The 23,418-nt window shown below is 43.2% G+C and overlaps 1 protein-coding gene across 2 annotated transcripts in view; it reads right to left on the reverse strand.

The window, feature by feature from the left end:
• Positions 1 to 9,004: 9,004 nt before the first annotated feature.
• The window catches only part of SLC24A4 (solute carrier family 24 member 4), a 163,305-nt gene continuing 148,891 nt past the window's right edge, over positions 9,005 to 23,418 (reverse strand). For both annotated transcript variants that reach the window (XM_014524266.2, XM_006032804.2), the window contains exons 13-16: positions 22,006 to 22,120; positions 19,924 to 20,036; positions 18,982 to 19,047; positions 9,005 to 15,464 (exon numbers count right to left, since the gene is read on the reverse strand). In XM_014524266.2, coding sequence (XP_014379752.1) covers positions 15,312 to 15,464; positions 18,982 to 19,047; positions 19,924 to 20,036; positions 22,006 to 22,120 — 447 coding nt within the window. In that variant the 3' untranslated portion in view covers positions 9,005 to 15,311. The remainder of the gene's footprint in view (positions 15,465 to 18,981; positions 19,048 to 19,923; positions 20,037 to 22,005; positions 22,121 to 23,418) is intronic.

Genomic DNA, 23,418 nt, shown 5'->3' on the forward strand with positions numbered 1-23,418 from the left:
TTAGGAAGAGACAGATATACAGCTATTCCAAGACACCCTGCACTATAGGTAGCTATTATTGATCCCCACTGCTACAGAAAATGTCTGTTGGCTTTTAGAACACAGCTACTCTGGGATGGATGTGGGCAGATGAAACCTAAACTGGGGTACCTTACTCAGGTCCAATTTCATCTTGATCCTTCAGGGGCTGTTCTCACAAAGTGGAGCGAAGTTACCTAAATTTAGGGATTTACATCATCTGTCCGCTACTGTTTTACTCTGGTGTACAGGTTTCCCTCGATTTATGCTGTATACACGTTCCCAGAGAATGGCACATAAATTGAATTTGCATAAAGCGAACCCACTTTACAATGTAACAAATAGGGATAGGTTCCCATGGCAGGGAGGGAGGGAGGCAGTGAGGCTGGGACTAAGGAAGGGGCAGGAGGAGGGGTGCTGCTCCCAGGGCTGCACAAGGCAGCAAAGCAGAGGGAACAGAGCAGCACTCACCAGCTGTAGTGGCCCCAGGAGCAGCCAGTGCCAGCTGCCTGCACCAGGACGTGGCACAGCCCAGGAGCTGAGGTGAGTACAGGCACGGGGGGATGTTGTTGTGGGGAAATAATTTAGCAGTGCCGAAGCACACACAAACAAAAAATCACAACTTTGGGTTGTGACATCCCCCCTTGCTGAGAGCATAGCTAAATTATGCTATATACTCATATCTAGAACTTTGTCGTGAGTCATCAAACGAACAGATAAGCAAACAAACAAATAAACAAACATAAAATTCGCTGTCCTGGGCTTGAGTTACATAATAATCAAGAAACAATAATCAACACAAACACATAATCTGATTCATAACAAAACTGTACGATCAGGGCTTCAGTGGGCGTCATGGCGAAGTCGTACATCAGGTCCTCACTTTTTTTGGTGATGTCATCCCTCTCAGGGCTTCTCTTCGCCACGCACTCTGGATTCCGGATCTGTAAACAGAAAACTTCTAAAAAAAAATAGATTAGTGATCTTATTCAACAGACTTAAACAATTTTTATGGCTCATATTCTCAATTGGATGAAATCGTTGAGGATCCATCATCTGGCTCTTCTAAATAATGAAAACCTAACTCATAGGCCAATTGCCATTGGCCTGTGTCTCCTAAAATCCGAAGCTGCCGCTTGTTGAGTCCAGAACGCTGTAGGAGAAATCCAAACATGTATCGCTCCTCTAGGGTTCTCGGTGGCAGTGGTGGAAAATCGGATTCACGACGTTTGGTGCCTTGAAGTTCGGTCGGGTGTCGACAGTCCCGATCAAGAGATGATTTTGGCTCCATCAGGATACGCAGTTGTGACAACTGACAAAGAAGATTGCTTACAGGTTGATTTACCATTGGACTGAGCAGAATTCGGAGGACAACGATATTTTTTTGTCCATAAATCTCAAGGCAACTATCTAAGCTGTGAACGGTTACTGGAACGGTTCCGGGATCTCGTAGATGACAACGAGGCCATGGTCTTATTCGCTGGAGTGATGTGCAGTGGAATAGGCCAGTGAACGTTGACAGCTATCATGTCAATGTCAGTGACATGTCCTCTACTCCACGAAGCTTGTCTGACCAAGAAGCTTGCTTCTTCCTGATTCAGCAGGTCGGATCCAAGTTCCATGACCAAACGTCCTAACCATACAGCTAGAGTTTCTTCAGGCTGGATTCTTGACGCTCTACATAAATCCTGCAACTCGGCTCTGGTGCGAGCATAGTAGGCAGTAGCAATTCGATTGGTCATTGTTGTGGCCCCAGTGCGCTCCCCAGCAGACCTGAAAGTGGACCGGAAGTACTCCACTTCCGGGTTCACTGCTGAGCATACTGGAGAGCCCCCAATGCTGCTGTGGGATGCTCCATCTGCCCCAGCACTGAAACAGTCACAAACCACGCTGCTACCTCAAGGTATGTAAAAAAACTTTTAAAGCTGTGCCTGTGTCTGAATCTCTTGGCCCCAGTGCGCTCCCCAGCAGACCTGAAAGTGGACCGGAAGTACTCCACTTCCGGGTTCACTGCTGAGCATACTGGAGAGCCCCCAATGCTGCTGTGGGATGCTCCATCTGCCCCAGCACTGAAACAGTCACAAACCACGCTGCTACCTCAAGGTATGTAAAAAAACTTTTAAAGCTGTGCCTGTGTCTGAATCTCTGATTCACCGAATCAGCATCAAGTTGTCAGATTCGGATTCAGCAGAATCAAATTGGGGACAGTGATCCGAATCAACGGATCGAATCACTGCCCCAGATTTGGGCCAAATCCAAATCTGAATTGAATAGACCCTATTTCACACACCCTTACTAACCACCTGTAACCTTCCATGCCACTCAATAGCACGTTTTGCTCTTACTGGCTTTTTGGGCGGTGCCGTTTCTTTAACAGTTGACAGCTCACCGTTCAGTCAGATACCTCAGATAGTCCCCAGGGGTTCTCTCCTGCATGTCTTGTTGGAAAAAATGTGTTACTGGCAGGATGATTTTAAGTCCTGCCTTTCCTGGGTCCCTTCTTCAATCTTCCCACCTGGCTTTCTGCCTCAGGGCTCTGCCTCCCCTACACCCTGCCTTACACCAACAAGATGTTAATTCCAGACTGCAACTAGGATTTGTCATGGTAAAGGTTTTCTTATTGTACCCTTTCAAGTAAGAAAACTCTGATTTGGATAGCCTACTGTCCAGCTTTAGGCTGTACGTCAACTGGCCTGTAATTTTACCAGCCCCGAATTACCTTGCTCTCCGGTGTGCTTCTGTCTCTCTCTGGTTTGGATCCTCGGCAGCCCACAGATCCATCTCTCTCTTTTTTCTCAGGTTCGATGTCTTCCCACTCTCGGCTGGCCATATCTGGGATCCAGTGCTCCATCTCCAGTAAGCTGTTAGGCCCTCCTGGTCTTAAGTTATCCCTGCCTGGCCCATCTTAGGGCTGCCACCACATGCCCTCTGGGGGCTGTAAACAGCTCCGGGCCACTCTGGGGCCTCTGGAGGACTCACATCTGGTCCTCCCTGATCCTCATCCGGTGGGGTTTTTATGTCCCCTCCAGGGGTCTGGCCGGCGAATCGGCATTGGAACATGGCACCGCCATAAAGTAGGTGCCAGCCCCGGCTCTCCCCGCCCCATAGTGGGGTTTTTTCTTCTTTCTTCGGTGCGGTGTTTTCTTTCCTGCATCCCTGTTCTGGCTGCACTTCTGGTTTCCGGCAGTGTCCTCTCTCAGGTAAGTTTCTCTTCATGGTGGTGTCCCTGCCACACATCCCCCTACTTAAGTTGCCTTGTGGCGGAGGAGCGTCTCTGTTTTGGTTGTCAATAACCTTAATGTCTGCCCTGGAAGTGTCTGTCACCATTGCATCTGTCTCATTACATCTGGACAGGAAATCCACGATCTTGTTCGTTACTCCGGGCCTGTAACTCACAAAGAATTTAAAGGGCTGTAAAGACAAAGCCTGTCACGTTATTTGTGCATTATCATTCTTTGTCTTATTTAACCATTGTATTGGAGCATGGTCAGTCACTAACTTAAACTCTCTGCCAATCAAATAATAGCAAAAATAATTAACCTCCCATTTTATCTCCAAACACTCCCTTTCAATAGTGGAGTACCTTTTTTCAGCCGCGTTTAGCTTTTTGCTGGCAAAAGCGATTGGTCGCTCCATGCCTTCATGTTCTTGGCATAACACAGCTCCTATGGCTGTCTCTGACGCATCTGTCTGTAGGATAAACATTTTGGAAAAATCGGGTGTTATGACTACCACGTTGCTGCACAGCGCGCCTTTGATGTCCCTGAAAGCCACTTCCACTTGAGGTGTCCATTGTATGGAGCCGCAGACCTGCCCTTTCATTGCATCTGTTAGGGCTAAGGCCTTTTTGGCAAAGTGTGAAATAAATCTTCTATAGTAATTGGCCAGGCCTAGAAATGACCTCATCTGTTTCTTAGTTTGAGGGGGTAGGTAGTTTTCTATTGTAGCTGCCTTGCTCACCAAAGGTTGTATGACCCCTTGTCCAACTGTAAACCCCATATAGTTGGTTTCCTGCACACCTAATGAACATTTTTGGGGGTTAGCAGTCATCCCTACCTGATAAAGTTCTCGCAGTACTGCTTTCAAATGACGCATGTGTTGGAAACCATGATTGTGAATAGATAACGATGTCATCAATGTAGGGCACATTGTGTGGGGTGCGAGAACACAGTTCATAAGGCGCTGGAAGGTATCAGTGGCCCCATGGAGGCCAAAAGGCATCCATGTAAATTCAAATAACCCCCATGGTATGCTGAAGGCAGTTTTCGGCTGGTCTTTGGCTGCCATGGGTATCTGCCAATACCCTTTTGACAGGTTGATCGTGGATATGTACTGGGCTTGTCCTATCCTTTCTAGGAATTCCTCTGAAAGTGGCATGGGGAATGCATCAAATCTTGCAATTTCATTCACCCTCTGGAAGTCTATGCAGATTCTCAGGGAGCCATCTACCTTAGGTACTACTACCATTGGGCTTCGCCAGGGACTACAAGACGGTATTATGACCCCTTGGGCCAGGATCTTATGGATCTCCTGGCATACCTTGGTCTGTAAATAGTGAGGAATAATTCTCCACTTTTCTTGCACAATGGTTCTCTCTGCGGTGTTAATCTCATGCCTTATGCCCTTGGCCTTCCCAGGTCTTTCATTGAATATGTCACTAAACCCTTCTATGAGCGCTTGTAGCTGCACTCATTGGTCTTTATTCAGCCATGGCCCCTGTTCTACTTTCTCCTGCAGTTTTACCCTTCTCGACTGATAGTCTGCTTCAGGTCCTAATTCCTCGGAGGGGTCCTCCGGACTAAGTATCCAACCCTCTGGTTCCCGCCAGGCCTTTGTCAGGTTAACATGGTATATCTGTTGCTCCCTCCAGTGCTCTGGTCAATACACCTCGTACCCTACAGGGCTAGCCTATTTTATAAGGTCAAATGGCCCCTGCCATCTTGTTAACATTTTGTCTGCAGTTGTGGGGAGTAATACAAGGACCTTGTCTCCTACATGGAATTCCCTGACACGTGCTCATTTATCATATTCCTGGTTTTGCCTTTGCTGGGCATCTGCTAGGTTTTCCTGAGCTAATCACCTAGCTTGTCTAAGTTTTTCCACCATCTCCTATCTATGTCGCTGGATTCTGACTTTCTGCCATCCTGTACTTTTCCATTCCTCCCTTATTTCTTGCAGCAAGCCTCTTGGCTTATGTCCAAATATTAAATCAAACGGAGATAGTTTGGTGGATGTCTGGGGCGTGTCCCTCAATGCAAATAGCAGAGGTATCAGAATTAGATCCCACCTTTGGGTTCCTCCTGAGCACAGAGCCGTAGTAAATGTTTAATTGTGCTGTTTAAACGTTCCACCAGACTATTGGTCTGTGAATGATAGATAGAAGTCCATAACTGCCAGATTCCTAGCACCTGCCACATGGCTTTAATAACCAGTGCCATAAAGTTTGTGCCTTGGTCTGTGATTATTTCTCTTGGGACTCCCACCCTTGATATCCATTTTAATAATTCTTCGGCAATTTGAGGTGCAGTTGCCGACAGTAGATGTACTGCCTCCAGGTAACGGGTCGCATAGTCTACTATGACTAATATGTCCTGGTACCCTGCACTACTCTTTGTCAGGGGGCCCACAATGTCTAATGCTATTCTGTCGAAGGCTGTCTTAATCAGGGGCATCACTTGCAAATGGGCCTTCAGTGGCCATCTCTCTTGACCCTTTGGCATTAAGGACAAGCCTTGCACTACCGTGTGATCTCTTCCCTCATCCCTGGCCAGAAGAACCTTTGTTCAATCTTGGAGATGGTCTTGTCCCTCCCAAAATGGCCTCCCATTGGGGTAGTGTGTGCTAATTCCCATACTCGTCTACAGAAGGGGTGTGGTACCATCAATTGTCATGTCCATTCACCTGAGTGGACACTTCCTTACTCTATATAATAGCCTGTTATGTATTTCAAAATGTGGATCACTTATGGTCAGAGCTGGCTGGGTCACCTCATTCTCGATATGGGCCACCTCTTCCCCTTGAATCCTCAAGAATTCCTTGTCATCTTCCTGAGTCATCCTGAATTGGATGGTCCCATGGCTGCAGTTCCCAAGTTCACCAAATCTTCTTCCCCCGGGGAAGATGCCTCTTCTTCAGCTACCCAACCTTTGACTTTGGGCCAGCCTTTCCTTTTCAATTTGTCCCTATGGACTTCCTCTAGGACTTTGTACAAAGGGGGCCAGTCCAGTCCTATGATCATTTGGCCATCTAATTTGGGTGCGAATCCCACCCACATTCTTCCCTTCCAGTTGGCTATCTTCATGTTGACATAGCCTCTCTTGTACTGATCGGCCTCCCCATGGATGCAACACATCCTTACCAGCTTTCACCAGTCTGTGGCATCTTCTGGTATCAATCCAGCCCTCACTAGAGTCTGGGAGCAACCCATGTCTAGGGTAGCTTGTACTGTCTTACCAGCTACTCAGGCTGTCACCATAGGCCTATCCCAAATGGCTACTTCCTCACACTGCCTGAAGCTGAAATCCAACTCTTGAATGGCTTTGTTGGCTTCAGATTGTTCCTTTAACCCCAGACTGTCCCCCACTGACTTCCATCTTTCTTGCCTGCCCAGTGTGCATTCCCAAGAGATGTGGCCTGACCTCCCATATCTATAGCACATTACCCCTTTTCTTGGGTACCTCTAAGCTGTGTAATATAGCTGCCTTTAACTTATCATAATCATAGGCCTATTCCCTAGGAAGGGCCTGGTATGCCGCCTGAGCTTTCCCCACTAGCAGGGACCCTAATTGGCTTGCCCACTGCAGCCTGTCTAGCTCCATTTGTATGGCTGTTCACTCAAATGATTCGATATATGCCTCAGCATTATCTTCTTTGGTCATCTTGTGCATTCGGAAAGAGGTCCAGTTTCTCTGCAACCATTCTTGTTGCTGCAGCGCCTATTGTCGCTGGACCTCTAGCACTTTAGTAACAGTATGTAATGTCTGGCCTAACAGCTCAGTTTGGGGTGCTAGATTTACCTCCATCTCCATGTCAGCCTTCAGGGTCAACCCCTCCTCGTGTTTCCCAGCCAGTGCACCAATTTGTAACCTCCTGTGCTGCTCACTAGTGCATTTCACTCTTACTGGCTTTTCAGGCACTGCTGTCTCTTTAACGGTTGAGAGTTCGCCATTTAGTCAGATATCTTGGAAGGTCCCCAGGGGTTCTCACCTGCCACATCTTGTTGGAATAAAGTCATTATCAAGAGGATGATTTTAAGTCCTGCCTTTCCTGGGTCCCTTCTTCAATCTTCCTGTCCGGCTTTCTGCCTTGGGGCTCTGCCTCCCCTACACCGCCTTACTCAAACAGATGTTAATTCCAGACTGCAACTAGGACTCATCATGGTAAAGGTTTTCTCGTTGTACACTTTTAAGTCAGAAAACTCTGATTTGAATGGCGTACCATCCGGCTTTAGGCCGTATGTGAACTGGCCTGCAATTTTACCAGCCCCGGATTACCTTGCTCTCTGGTGTGCTTCTGACTTCCTCTGGTTTGGGTCCACGGCAGCCCACGGATCTCTCTCTCTCTTTTTCTCAGGTTTGACATTGTCCCACTCCCAGCTGGCCATATCCGGGATCCAGTGCTCCGTCTCCATTAAGTAGTTAGGCCCTCCTGGGCTTAACTTATCTCTGCCTGATCCCTCTTGGGGCTGCCACCACATGCCTTCTAAGAGACTATAAACAGCTCCGGGTCACTCTGAGCCCTCCAGAGGATTCTCGTCCGGTGGGGTTTTTATGTCCCCTCCAGGGGGCCAGCTGGCGAATCGGCGTTGGCACGCCACCATAAAGCGGGTCCATGCCAATGCCAGTGCCAGCCCCAGTTCTCCCTGTGCCCGTGGCATTTTTTTTTCTTAGTTTTTCCATGCGGCATTTTTTTTCTCCATGTCCCTGTTCCAGCTGTGCTTCTGATCTCTGGCAGCGTCCCACCAGCTCTGTGCCTCCTCCCTTAGGTAAGTTTCTCTTCATGGTGGTGTCCCCGCCACACCACCTCTGCTTAAAGTGGCTGAGACATGTCGATGGACTAAGGCATGCAGTAGTCGACTGAAAAGGTCAGAAAAGCACCTGTACTCTGATATTGTACTAATACTGAGGGCTCCATTCAGCAAAACCCACCAAAGGAGAAACACTTCTCTAATGAAATAGTAAATGTATTAATTAATGCTTTAAATGGGCTTAATAACACCGCATTTTCTCTAGATTTTTTTAAATATTTCCCATAAAAGTACAAACTAGTAACAATACTGACTCCATTCCCGTACCCAGGGGAATATGCCCTACCTGGGTTCCATGCATCTTGGGTTTCAAAGTACAGAGCAAGCAGAAATACTCATCTTCATACTCTCGCCTAAGAGCAGATATTGGGAAATGAGGACAGAAGGATGGGAAGGTTTATGAGCCTTGACTTTATGCCCCCTACTCAAGGGCCAGACTGGTGATATAGCTCAGCAGCATGATACTATCCCCAAGAAGCTGAGAGGAAGGATGGGAGCTATTGTGACTCAGGTGTTTCTTTGAACCCTAATTCCTCTTGCATCTTATACCTCCTCAAGAAGTTATGCTGGGCTGTGCCCAGTATCACAGTCTTGCCCAAGAAGAGTAAGAACTTATATTAGAACTATTGTGGGTCAAACTGTGATCCCCTTCTTCACTCTGAATAGTAACTTACTCTCTAGGAAAGTACAGTAGAATAACTTACTCTACAGGAAATCCAGTGAAGTCAGTGGGTGAATATCTTAACCCTATGGAAATCAGAAGAGATATCGTCTTTGATTTCTGGGGGGGATCCAGATTTCACTGAATTTGGAGTAGAGTGCAGCCCCATGTAAGGAAGGGTGTCAGAGCATGGCCCCACATTTTTGATTTTCAGTAACATGCCTGACAGTGTCTCACTTGTTTTCATGTCATTCCAAAAGAAAGGCAAATCAAGGCTTAGGTTATTTTTATCCATTTTATTGATATTGTACATATGCTGATATATAGTGCATTACAATACTGACAGCTAGATTCTTTATAAATGTTTAGTTTAACTATCTTTTTAAAATTTTCACAATAAAAATAATCAAATACCATGCCAACATTTTGTTACAAATTATCACGTTAATCCCATTTTGATTTCATGACATACATATCTGTACAGAGGACCCCATATCACAGAGCATTCACAGTGCATAAGGTCACAGTCATTGAAAAAATAAATAACATGATAAATAGATTTGTGCTATTTACAGTTTACAAAGTCATCACTTTCAGTTTTCAAATTAAGCAGCTATAGAAATGTGTACTAGTATTTAAAGAGGTACTGCACCTCTGCAGGGTGCATTGCAAATGCCTGCAAGTGTGAAACAAAGGGAAGTGTAAAAGGATCAGAAGTTATTTCAGTGTTCACAAATGTCGCTGAATGTTTTCCTGCAACCAAGTTGATACTGGGAGCCAAATTCTGTTCTTGGTTCCACTGGTGCAAACCTGGACTAACTCCAAGGACATCAATAATGAAGTGACATGGATGAGAATCCAGTGGAAGTGAGGGCAAGAATTTGGTTACAGCTTTGTTGCAGAATTTCAGGCATTTTGAACGTAACTGCTGCTGTAGTAGCAGATTTAGTTCTTTGTATACGCAAATGGTATATGGATGAAGGCCATTATCTTGCTGCAATAACCCTCTGAAAAGGGGCTCAGTGGGTATTAGTCATTTGAAGACTACCTGTCTGATTTTGATATATTCTGATACCTTTTGATTTTGCTACAACTCCCTGTTGCAGTACATCAATCTTCACATTTGCCTTTCAAGTTTACCAAGATCAACTCAAAGATCAGCAGGCCTAAGATGACATACATTCTTTTTGCAGAAATAAAAAGAAACAGAATTAATTTCATACCAGCAATTGCCTTTAAGGTACAATGAAAATGATGCTAGCTCTCAATTACCAGTAGTTTCTGTTAGACAATGCTTTATATATCAGAAGTACAGTAGCAAGAAAATGTGCAATACATGAATTGCCACTTATTAACCATTTCAGCAAATGTTGCAAGAGCTACACATACTTTAAATTTAAATGCACAGATGTGTAGGACCTTGTTGCTTTCCCCAGGAAAAGACTTCAGGACCCCACATACTGGTGCCAAGTTCTGCCCTTGGCATCATGATGAAGCCACTACAGTAAAAGCCAGCAGAAATATATAAATACAGGTTCAAGAGGCCCACAAGGTTTTAAACCTGTGCATATTTTGTTCTAGACAACAGTGTTGGGGATGGTGGGTTAAACGTTGGAAAACAATAGTTACCCATCTGAACACATCAATGTGAATAAAAAAGCTGCAAATGGCTTTTGTCGCAGGATGTTGGGAATAAATTCCTCACTAAACATCTGCGTAGCTATTTCATAAATCCTACCACCTAACAAGTTTTAAAAAGTCTAGAGCTCAAACTCAGGGAAATAAAAAGGGCAATGCATAATGCATATAGAATTTGTTTTTCTTTTTAATATTTGATCATAGGTAAATCAAGGAGATGAAGCCTGCTATTGCCAAATTTTATCAATGTGCCTTTTTAATAGAAAAATTCTTTGGTTTCACCTGGGTATATTAGCGTTATTCACTGTTTGCTTTAAACAACGCTAGGTCAGATTTCTTCCCTGGCATGAATAATCAGGCAGTATTTATATAAACTCAAAATTTGCCATTGAAAACATTTAACCAGGTTACAAATAACTGACATACAATTTCAACAAATCCTGGAATGAGCCGTGCAATGGATGATGCCAAAACTCAGATGGCCAGCTAGAAGAAAACATTCAAACCAGACACAGAAACAAGTGCATGGTTTTAAGCACATTTACAAGGGTATTCAATGAGATGAATGAAAAGTTCTCTATAAAAACAGCATTAAAAGGACACTAGTAAAAATGATGGGTTCCTCCACCCTTTAAATGTTGACAAGATGTTAATAAATATAACCCAAGCCCAGAAGCTAACTATGCATTTTTAACAACTGCAGAAAACATATACAAAAATAAAATAAAGTTGGCACACCAATGATGACTGAGCCAGGAGGAAAATTACCACTCTGCTGTGCATTTACAGCAGACTCCAGTGTTTTTTAGGCTGAACTGCAACCCAGAAAGCAACGCTTATATCATCAGTTACCAAAGCCCACACAACACTAGCTTCTAAAATTTAGATTTACAAATGAAGGGTCTGACTCTGAAGTCCTTATTCAGCCAATACTCATTGAAGTAAGTGGAACAGGTCCTGGTTAAGGAACTTTACAACTCAATGTGAGCACCGTAGAAGTGAAGTTCTGGTCCCATGGAGGTCAATGGCAAAGCTCCCACTGAGCCACTCTGGGAAGGATTTCACAATTTTGAAGGAGTCTTTAAGAGCAGGGGCCAAATTCTCTCATTTACAGCACTGGAAATCCAAAGTGACTTAATCTGTGTAACAAACCATAGATTGTAGCCAAAGATTTTTGTTTCAGGGAGGGGCAAATTTTCAGACTCTGAAATATGAGATGAAGAGGATAGGGAAGTGACACAAAACCCAGAGTCTGTGAGTTTCTCTTTTATTAGGGAGTACAGCAAGACACTTAGCTATATGCTTAACTTTAAGCATGAGATCAATCTTGTCGAAATTAAGCTTTGCCAGATGCAAAATATTTTTTTTCTGAGTAACTCAGTTTGCTGGGAAATTTTGTATCACATAAATAGTTTTCCCTTTCAAATCCACCAACTTTCTTTTCACCCTCGAGCTGAACATTAATTATATTATGCAACAGCACAACAACCTTCAGGCTGAGCTGGCTAACTTTGTGCCAGGGTTGATAGAACAAATGGGTGCAGACTTTTCCATAAGCAATGGGAGCAGTTGCAGCATAGGATGTTACTGATTCCAGGGTGGTGGATGTGAATGCCTGCTTTTTTTTTGGTTTTTACAGGATGGTGCATTTCTTTTAATGTACAGAGGCACAAGTATAATTTTGTTGCTATAATTTATATAATCTTGAAGATATTCAATTACTGAAAAAAATGATTCCTCACACTTATAGCAATGTAACCAGCAGTAAAACCTTTCCCAGGCTACTCAAATTATCTGCATGATTCGGGTTCTGTGGATGTCTTCCTTTAGTTTTGCATATGGATAAAAGTGGAAATCTATATTGTAAATTAATTTGCATGAGTATTGGTCATCAAGGCTCTAATACAGTGCATAATAGTTCTTTGGCAAATGATGTATCCCTGCTCAAACAGTCCCGTTAGAAGAAACTTTTTATCGCTATTTATTTACTGATAAGTATAATAGTTTCTTTGTAATAGGTTCTGAGGTCTAGGCATTATGCTGATCTGCAGAGGTCAGTCAGAAACAATTCTGAGTCCAAACTTTCTCAAAGTCTGACGAGGATCTCAATGCTGGTGAGGTCCATTGTGGAGGTGGGAGCAAGTCAAGACATTTCAGTCCAGTGTTTCAGTTTGGGACAATCTCTGGGTAGGACAAGATACATCAGAAGCAGGGGATAACTGAAGCATGAAAGTAGCACCCTTTTAGGCAGGTAATTCTAATGGGACTCATGAGGATACATAAAATTAACAAATCCCATGCATATTTGTACTGAGAATCAATGGTCAGGGAACCTGTGAACTTTTGAGCCTTGCTTGGCTCAGAAATATGAATATTCAATATACTTTGCTGAACCTGACTCTGTACATTTTAATGATAAAAATCACTGTTGCCTCAGGTGATCCCTAGGTAGTCATGATATTCAAGATCAACCTGTGGCTCAGACTACATTCCTGTAGTATAAAAGACCCTGACTACTGGGGCGTTTGATCCGAGTAGAATCAAGGAAGTAGGCCTGCAACTGTACAACCAATAGGACCGGGTAGGTGTGCAACAGGTGGAGTCATCAATCTATCCTTACCTTCATTCCAGCCAGCACATCTAAGCCAACATGGCAGGAGTTATTACCAACAAATTACCCGCTGTGTAACAACCAGTACACATTACCAACAAATTACCCTGTGGAATAAAGGATATAAAGAGGGTAGGAGCTGGGGCTTCTGCTGCCCTGCTGTCCCTGGAATGCTTCTAGGGTCATGCAGCAGTGTTCTGTACTTTACTTGTATCTTCATGGCACAGTCCCTCCCTGGCTAACAGCCTCTACAGTATGAAAACAATGAGGACATGCATGGCTTCAACCTCTTTCCATGTTAAACCATAGTGAAGATATTTTGAATGCCATGAAACAGAGACATCTGTTTGCCTGAGGGCTAATGATAAACATCTACTGGTTACGCCTTCCTATCTAATAGTGCCGCCTAATATAGTGATATTTGTTACCACCTTTAGGACAGGTTAGTTGAACCAGTAAGGTGGAACACTCAAAAACTTAGCTTAGTTGCTAATACTGACATTTGTACCAAAGAACAGTAAGACAAATAACAGGTATATTTCCTCTCTCCTGTACAACTACATTGAAAGGATCTTCCTGTTGTTATGAAAAACTCAACAGTAAAAACATATTCCTTAATTAGTATCCAAATAAAAAACAAACACCCAAAACAAAACAAAACAAAACCTTGCTTATAAACACACTGCCTGATGTGATTAAGGTTCTACATGCAACTTTGAAAGAATTATGTCATAGATGGATTAAAAAAAATTAATATACATAAATATCTCTAATCAGTATGTATTTCCTAAGGTTTTAAAGTATCCTTTTGTTGACATAGTAAGGGGCATCTTCGTAATAGGCTTAAGTGCAAAATATTCATGTGTTTAAAAATGCATCAAATCTTTAATTAACTGAGACTTTTTCCTAGAAACATTAAAAAAATAAAAAAATCTATGTATAAAGTTAGCTGTGCTTCTTTAGAAACCTTTAAATGTTTTTGTTCATATACAACTTTAAAATATTTTTAAAGTAGCAGTTTTAAAACATCTTAATTTTTTTGGTGACTCTTTTTTGTACCACCACTACAGCATATGATGTTACATTTTTGTTTGTATTCTTTGAGCCAGATTCTACTGTCGATTACACACAGAAAAAATATTTTAAACTAGTTTTATGCTACTGCAAAAGATATCCAAATCTGGCTGGGAGAAGAGGGAGTTAAACAGTTCAGCTCTAGATTAAGTCAAGCTTTAAAACTTTCTGCATGCAAACAGATCGAGGAGCTGGTTCCCGTGATAGACTTGCTCTTGTCATCGTTGTTTAATATCAGCACTGTGTAGTATCAGGCACCCATCTTTACAGAGTTTGTGGGGTGTAGCAACAAATGGAGAAGAATGCAGCAGCTTCTAGATCAATAGCCTAATGATGAAGCAACCCTCCCCCTAAATCCACAGTGCAAATTGCAAGCAGTTCTGGAATGTATTTGGGTTATAGTTTTCTGATGATAACAACAACGATTGCTGGATATAGAGCACTCAGTTGGACTCCTGCCTTTTAGTGTCTTCTAAAATTACAAAAGTGTGCTTATGGATGTAAATGCAAAATGTTATTTACAGGCTTAATGTTCCACAAATATTAGTGTATAACTGTACAGTGGTCCTTGCTGATGGTAAAACATTTTTCAAGTATGAACCGCTGTGGGTTTATTCTCTTTTTGAATATTCAAATTCTCTTCCTCTTACCACTCATCATCAAAAGTGATACAGTATTAACCATCTTCTCTTCTTTCTCTGTCAAATTGTTCATGCATTCTTAAGAAAACAATGGTTAAGCATCACCATCAAAGGCTTATGTATGTCAATGCAGTTCCTCTATAAACAGAGCACTTGAATGGGGAAAAATGTCCTCAACGTCATATGCCATAATATGTGCACTGGTCCTTCTGGTATTGTAGCTGAGATCCTTTAACTGAGCCAAGAACAGTTCTTAGCTTGCCTTCTTTTCTTCCATGGAGAATAAATGCCAAAAAAAAAAAAAGAAAAAGAAAGATGAGAGTTTATTAATGTTCTTGCTTGATTGTCTGCATACAGGAGAAGGGAAACCACAAAAGAATGCTGCTGAAGTGGGACCTTTGAGAAATGGGACCTCTGAGCAGCAATATCCAAAGGAGGCAAATGTTTTGGTTGCCTTGAGCTGGCATGTTCCAAGAAAGGTTTGTTTGTTTTCCTTCCAAAGCTAAAAGTTCTTGTTAACTGATGCAACAGAAAAGACACTTAAATTATCAATGAAGAGAAAAAGTAGAAATGTAAATGTCCTGTCACTTACTGGACAAGGAGTTAAGAACATCTGAGTCTCTCTCCTTTTGTGTGGCTTATTTAAAGATTTTCTCGGCACATTGGGAAGTTGACAAAGGTGAAGACATTGAACTCTATTAATATAGAGAAACACAGGAAAACGGCATAAAGAAGCAACACATAGATGCCTAGTTTCTTGTCAAGTTTCCATTGATTTATATGGATTCCAGCCACCTGTAAGTATACAAAGTGTTAGTTAATTATGTCTCTAAGGAAACAAATATTACAAGCTAAAAATAAGGAGTCTTTTGAATTTGATATCCTTAAATGTGCTAAAAATATAGTCTTGATCATTTTACAGATTACAAACAATGTTCCTTTTTTCAACCGGAGATAAGGTGTATAAGGCCAGACCAAGTTAGTTAAAAATAAGGGCTTGATTCTCAATTATGTTAGGGCCTCATTACAAGAAGGTGTAAAGTGGATATAACTAAGTTGGGCCTCTTGGAGATCTTTTCAGAGGGGCAGGGCAGTGTGGATTCCTTTTCATGTAACTGAGAATGAAGCCCAGGTGCATTTAATTTCAACACAATCTATGAACTTCTAGTCCTGCAGCTCCCACTAAGTGTTTCAGTACTGCCTAAATTAACACACATAAGTACCACATGTTCTTCCCTATAGACCACTGGCACTTTACAGAATACTGTTTCTTACATCAACTTTAGAGAAGCTGGAGAAGAAAATGCTATCGAGTTCAGAACCAACTGAACCAGTAGAAGTTGTTCTGATGTAGAGTTTGTGTTTTTGCAAAAACAGACCTATATGCCACCTGTATCAAACTGGTTAAGCAGCTGACCAGCATTAAGAAACTATAGACATGTATAATAGTATTTAAAGAGGTACTGCACCTCTGCAGGGTGCATTGCAAATGCCTGCAAGTGTGAACCAAAGGGAAGTGTAAAAGGCCACAATGCAGACACTGGCCAGCGTTTTCAAACCTGGGTGTCTGGTGCAATGTACATGTAGGCTCCTAGATAAAAACAGGACATTGTGTACATTGCAGGTATGCTGCTAGCATTTATGAAGCTAGGTCAGGACAGGAAAGAGTCTAGCTTGCGCAGCATGGAACTCTCTGTGGGCTAATTTAGCCTGCCAGGAAGAAAGGTAAATTAGCCCACACAATGCTCTTTGCAGCTCTGGTTAGATTGCATCTGATACCTTAGGTAGCGAGTTGGACATGGTCTTATTTTTCTCTTGATAGGAAAATGACTACACTCTTTTCACTCTGACTACATTCACAGCTGAAACCATTCTTGTAGAGAGTCTGCAGTTTATAACTGCTACCCTCTCATTGCCCAAGTAATATGAAGGAAAATATTTTGTCTGTTTTCACGCAAGAGGCACGATCAAAAATTTTAAACTTTTGTTCTTTTAACAAAGCTCCTACCCCTTCATCGGGGGCCAAAAATATAAAAAAAGACTGATTTTCACATGTACCTAAAGATATTACTTTTATCTCAATTATATGAGGACTAATGTTCTCAAATAAATTTTGCATGGACATGAGTATGATGATAACTGTTCTGTTTAGATTTTCTACTCAGATGACATGCCTGTAGCTCATCAATACCCATGGGCATCTTTCATAATGATCCTTAGATAATCCTTCCACAGTTTGCCAAAGTGCTAGAGCAGGGGTGGGCAATTATTTGGGCTGGAGGGCCCCTTAAGAAGTTTTGGTAAGTTGTTGTGGACCATGTGGGGGTTGGGGGCTGACCTGGCTCAGTACAGTGGTTTGGGGGGTGGGGGAAGGAGGGGGCAGGAATCATTTCTATCTGGCCCTGGGGGTGCCAGACAGAGCAGAGGGCAGCCAGGTCTCCATGGAGATTGTCCCAGGACCCCCATGTGTGCTTGGCCGGGCAGATGGGATGGGGCTGTAGATGGGTAGGGAGTGGCATCCATGAGTGGGATGGGCAGGCAAGGCCGGGACCGGGATCACAGGGTTGTGGCAGCATGGGGCCAGGGCATGGGACAGAGCCACAGTTCACTCCCCACATGCCCCTGTGATGGCTGTCAGGTCTGCAAGCAGGGACATGCAGGGAATGTAGTGCAGTTCTGTCCCAGCCTTACACTGTCACTGCCCTGTGATTCTGGCCCTGGCCCTGGCCACACACCCTGTACCCAATGCTGCTCTCTGCCCACTCGTGGCCCCATCCTGTTTGCTCAGCCAAGCATGCCCTACCCACAGGGGTCCCAGGCTAGTCTCCATGGATAACCTGCCCATCTGGTGGGGGGGTATGGGACAGACCAGATGGGGTGCCTGGGATGTGGGGCCAGGTCTGGCGGCAGTGGCAGACACTAGCAGTGGCAGCTGAGTACAGTGAACTGCTCCCTCAGGAGCTGCCAGGAAGCGAAGTCCAGCTGCCATGCCACCCCTGTCCCACTGTACTGCACGCCTGGGGATGGTGTGACCAGCCGCATGCACCATGGCCCAGGCTGCCCCCCTCCATCTGGGTTGGGTGGAGCTGAGGGACCTGTTGGGGGGTTGGATAGAATCCGCTGGCAGAACAGGTCCGGTCCGCAGGTCGTATTTTGCCCACTCCTGTGTTTGAGGCCCACATGACACAATATCAAATGCCACAATTTATCAGTTCAGATGCAATTAGAACATTTGCTTAACAAATCACTGCACTGTAGAAAAGCTGAGTACCAGTGACACTTTCTGCCGGGGGCTGAGACTGCAAAGGGGTTCTGTTTGCATGGACCACATATCAGATTCATAGGTATCATAACTACATATTGAATAGGGATGGAACTTTGTGGCCCTGGTCATCATATCACCGTAGTGTATAATTGGTCATTCAGAAGCACAGACATACAGCAATGCAAAGTCTATGGGAATGAGCACAGTCTCCAACTGTTTGAGAAAGACTTATAACAACTGTTAGTAAGAAGTGATATTTGTATTTTCATGGTTTGAGTCTTCTCATGTTGAGCTCAATGAGAACTTAATCTCTGACATCAGTGCATGTAGTATCAGGCCATAGATGCTGATTTGAACTAACTTTAAATTAGAATGAATGATTCTCTTATCCAGCCATTTGTTACAAAGTAAGGGCCCAATCCTGAGAGCTACAAAGTAGGTTCCTGCTAGGTGTTGAGATCCTCTGATCTTTGACAGTGGTTTGTACCTCATTGGTGAGCACTGGTCCTGATTCAATGCCCTCTGAGGTCATGGGTCATTGACTTTCCTTTGACCTCACTGATTGTTAGATGAAGCACTACGAAAACAGACATAGCATGCCTCTCTTTTGTCCTGGGATCCTAGAGTTGCCAGTGCCATGAAGTATGTGAGATACCTGTGAAGTATGAGAGATAAAAATGTGCTAACACTGCCCCTACCCCCCACCCCTGTTTACTTCTGTAATTTAATTACTAATCATCCCAAGGACAATCCTATCAGGCTGTGTGCCTTCCCTGGCTGCCTACTGGCAGAGGAGCACCCGTGCATCATGGAAGGGCCAGACATGTAAATAGCTGCGCTACTCCTCTTTTGTCCTAGGTTTTGACTTGGATGAATTCTGCTCAAATGATAGGTCTGTTTAGAGCCTTTCAGAACATGTTAGTTGGGATGGTAAGTACTTCCAATTTCTCCTATTACAATGTGAAAACTACACATTTGACTGTAACAACTTATTATACAAACTGTATACTGAATGGAGTTAAATTTTACAACCACAGAAATACTTACAGTAAGAGCTACAGATCCCAGCAGAAGCACAACTGAATAGACCAGCCCCTTGCTATTTATCCTAACCTGTGAGAATCAAATACAAAGAGCACTTGTTCAGCGTATATTAAAGAGTACATTGGAAAATTAAATGTTTCTTGATGTATACTATTCCACATTCCATTCTAAATAATATTTAGAATTCAAAACTATTTTACATAATTTAAGCCATATGAATCCTAGATGCCTAGTCCTTGATATATTCACTATAACAGAATGGGAGGATTTTTTTTAAAAGGTCAGTGCAAGGGTGTGGACAATCACACAAAGCACTTAAGTGCTATCTGTATGGTATAAGGCAGAGGCTGGGCTGAGTCGTGCCATGTTCACTCCAAGAACACTAGGTCCTGAATCGGAAGTAGTGCAATCATGTTAGGGTGGCACTGTGCACACACAATGAGTTCTGCTGAGGTAGTTGCTGGCATGTGTGGAGAACTACACAGTTTGGGAGCCAACTTGCATGGAGAAGGCCCAGTGTATCTCAGATGTGTTGCCTTGTGTTGAACAGAGACAATGGTATAGCAGTTTTGGCTGGCAGATCAAGGAGGATAAACATTAACATCCTCATTTTACAGACAGGTAAACTGAGCACACGGGGTTAAGAGATCTGCTCAAAGCTGCACAGTGACAGAAGGGCAGAACCAGAGGTAGACATACTTAGCCTTCTTCTCCTGCCACACATTACAATTAACTCCCACTAATGAAAACAGGAAATAACTGTATCTTGTAGTATGGAAACTACTCCCATACTGGCTGATTTCTTGGCTAGGAAACAACCACATGTTTTATTTATTCCAATAGAAGAGCTTAGGTTTTTTTTTTACACTGCTTTCTACTGCAATATGTTTTAAGTAAGCAAAAAAAAAATATATAAAAAATTTAAAAATATAAATATATACATACAGACGATCCATAATCAACCACCATAGTTTGCAAGCCCCATGGGACGCCAAGGCCTACTAAAATGTCAAATACATTGCTCCCTATTGTGTTGGATACTGCCATATCACCAAGGCCTGGGGGGAAAAACAAATCTCAGTTAAAAACAAAGCACAGGAAAAGCTTTTGAAAAAAGGAGGTGGTGCAGAAAGAGAAGGAGCCAGTACTTTAAACAGAGCTGCCTTAGCACTGCAAGTCCCACACAGGCCATTGGCCACGTATCCAAGTTCAGCAGCTAACTGGAGCAACATTTGCATACCTTTTAACAATACATAAAAAAAGCTCACAACCAAAATATTTTATTTGTGCTTCTGTGGCTTCTATCAGCTGGGATAGGTGGAGAGTAAACACCTGGTATTTGAGTTTGATACCAATGAAAAAAAAAGTTTTTCTTCTTTATACTGTTCACTCCACTTTATTCACTATTCAGCCAGAGAGAAAAGCTGTGGGTTGAATTTTATGTTGGAATGCACTCTGGGAGCGTGTCCAGATAAGCATGCACATGCAGTGTTCAGTGTTGCAAACCACACGTTGCACATGCAGGCATTCCCCATGCTGCTAATTTGCAGTACAGCAGGTTTTTGCAGCATGGCTAATTTGCCGCACGGTGTCAAAAAACCTGTGCCTGAAAAAAGCGGGGTTACACTTGTGGCGGCAGTGTGCTGCCCAAGACTGGAGCCTGAGCGGCTGAAGCCGTGGTGCGGCTGCTGGTCAGGCTCCACATATTGGATCGCTGCTGCTGGAGCCCCAGGAGGCCCCCAGGACTGGCTGCTGGGCCAGTCCAGATGCTGGCCCCAGTCTTCCCTACCCTTACCCCTTGGGGCAACTTGCCACATGCCAGAGGTCCCAGGGACAAGTAGCAGTGGCACAACTATGTAATATGTTTGTGCTATTCTTGTATTACAGATGTGGGGGCTGTACTGGCCTCTTCTGGTGGCTAATTTATCTCCTCAGAACTCTTGTTGGTTTATTGGAATCTGTATGAGGCCTGGCAAATGGAGAACCACCCTTTGGCAATAAGGGCTGTGAGAACTGGAATGCTGTAAAATACTAGTATTACCCCCTGTTTCTCTCCCTGTGTAATACGGAGGAATACATGGCCAAGCTTTAATGGTGTTAAGCAACAACAAGAAAGAATGTGGCCACAAATACTTCTCAAGTGAAAAAAACTGGGAAGCTGAAAAAAAAAATTAGCTATGTAGAAATATGTCAGACATTCTTCAGGTATTTCAATAGGAAAATTGAAAATGACGTGTTAAAATTAATCTGACCCTGCTCTGTGTTAACAAACCTCAAGGGAATATGCTATGTGTGCATGCATTCAGACTGAAGCATGCTTGAAGCAGGTATCCTCTGTTCACTCTGTATTTTTGCCCAAAAGCCTATGGAAATCTTTTTGAAATCAATGCAAGTTTTACACATGACAAATATCAAATCTGCATATGTACTGTGGGTTTACAATCATATTTTTGGCTGTTATTTTCTTGTTTATGGGTTGTATGGTTTATATCTCTGTAATGTGATCAATATAAGCTGCACTTTCACTGTTTAATGACTTGCCAGAATGCATTTTTTTCCTGATTGTACAAATCACTTAGAACAGGAGTTCCCAAACTATGGTAAGTGTACCCCTGGGGGTATGCAAGGTATCTCAGGGGTATGTGGGAGAAATTTTGTAATGGCGGATTTAATTTTCATTATAATAATAATTTGCATTTAAGGGGTTAAAATATAAAATGTGTGCTGGTAGGGGTACATGGGCAGCTGGTAAATCTGGAAGGGGCTATGCAATAAGAAAAAGTTTGGGAACTTCTGATTTAGAAGTAACAAGTGCCCTGTATTCACAACCAAAGCAACAACAGGGGAGGGAGTACTTTTTTGTTCTGAGTTTATATAGTCCCTAGCACAGTGGGACCCTGGTCCCTGACTAGGCCCTACTCCCATACAAACAACTTCAACAAGCACAATTGGGAAACGTGCATATTAAAACAGCAGAGCATACAGTATGTATGTGAAATCATTAGAACTTTCAAACAGAAATGATACCTTGTCTTGCTACTATTAAGCTGGCCATGCAGTCTGGTACACTTGTTCCTGCTGCTAGGAAAGTAATGCCCATGATAACATCAGGAATCCCCAGAGTGTATCCAATCACAGTAACCTGTGCAGTAAGGAAAAACAGAGCCATTTGTATTAATTAGGAAGTCTCTCTCAGACTAATCCTGAAATTCCAATACAGTTGTGTTTCCCTTTTCACTTTCATTTCCAGAGGCTGGCATGACAAAGGTTAAACACCACACACACATGCGCGTAATGAACCACAACTGTAGCAATAACTTGACTAAAAATGGCGTGCACACACCTGTGTAATGAAACAAAGCTGTAGCAACAACCTGACTAAAAATGGCAACTATGAGGTGTATAAACTTTTAGACAGACAAGGTTCTTTGGGTGAATCTGATATCTTTTATTAAACCAACTTAAATAGTTGGGAAAATGTTTCTTAACAAGCTTTCGGGTTTAAAACCCCTTCTTCAGGCTGAGAAAGCATCTGCAGTTGGTGTGTGCTCTTCCTGGATTCATTCCATCCAACAACAGCACACACCAACTGAGCACGCTGAGAACGGGGAAGAGATAATGCTTCTTCCCCCAGCAAGGCAGAGACTAGGGAAGAAGCGTGATTGCTGTAAGTCTCTTGCTGAAGATGAATTTGGAGTAAACAGGATTTGTACAATCTCCAAATGGCCCAGGTGGGACTTCCAGAGTCCAGAAAGTGGTAGCAGCCTGCAGTGGGGCTCCCAGTAAGGGTGGAAGGGTCTGAGATGGAGCAGGCTAAAAGACCCTGCCAACAGGTCAAGAGAAGAGGCTTATCAGCCAGACAAGGAAATGCAGGAAGTAGATCCGTGCGTGTCTGTGGAATGAAGCAGGAACATTAGGGGTGGGAACAGCCAGGTGTTTCACTGAGGAGGATGTAGGACTGCAGCCTGTAGTAAGGTCAAGGGGCTCCCCTAAATCACAGTGCTGCCACTTTGAGGCATTGTGGTGATGTCTTCTATGAGCATAAATAGGTAAACCCTATTTGTTTGGACTGTTTTATTAGCCTTGTGTCTATTCCAAAAGTAGTGGAGTGTTTCCCCGCCCCAACCCCCGCCCCTGCAATGTAGGCAGAGGGTTAAATTAAATTACCCAATTATTGAGAGCAGAGGTCAACAACCTTTTGCTAACAGTGGGCCAAATTAACACAGGTTGGTCCTAAAATGGGTCAGAGGCAGCAGATGTTAGATATTCCTCCACTAGATGGAGCAATCTCATGCAAAACTTACTAACAGCAGCTCTATACATTTCTGGGACAATATCATTTTTTGGCATGCTTGGTAGACTGGCTAAATCTTGTTTCAGCCTGTGAGCTGTAAGTTGTTGATCCCTGATTGAGAGACTGCTTCACTGACTCCATGGACA

The sequence above is a fragment of the Alligator sinensis genome, unplaced genomic scaffold (assembly GCF_000455745.1).
Source record: "Alligator sinensis unplaced genomic scaffold, ASM45574v1 scaffold645_1, whole genome shotgun sequence".
In the NCBI taxonomy this organism is placed as follows: Eukaryota; Metazoa; Chordata; order Crocodylia; family Alligatoridae; genus Alligator; species Alligator sinensis.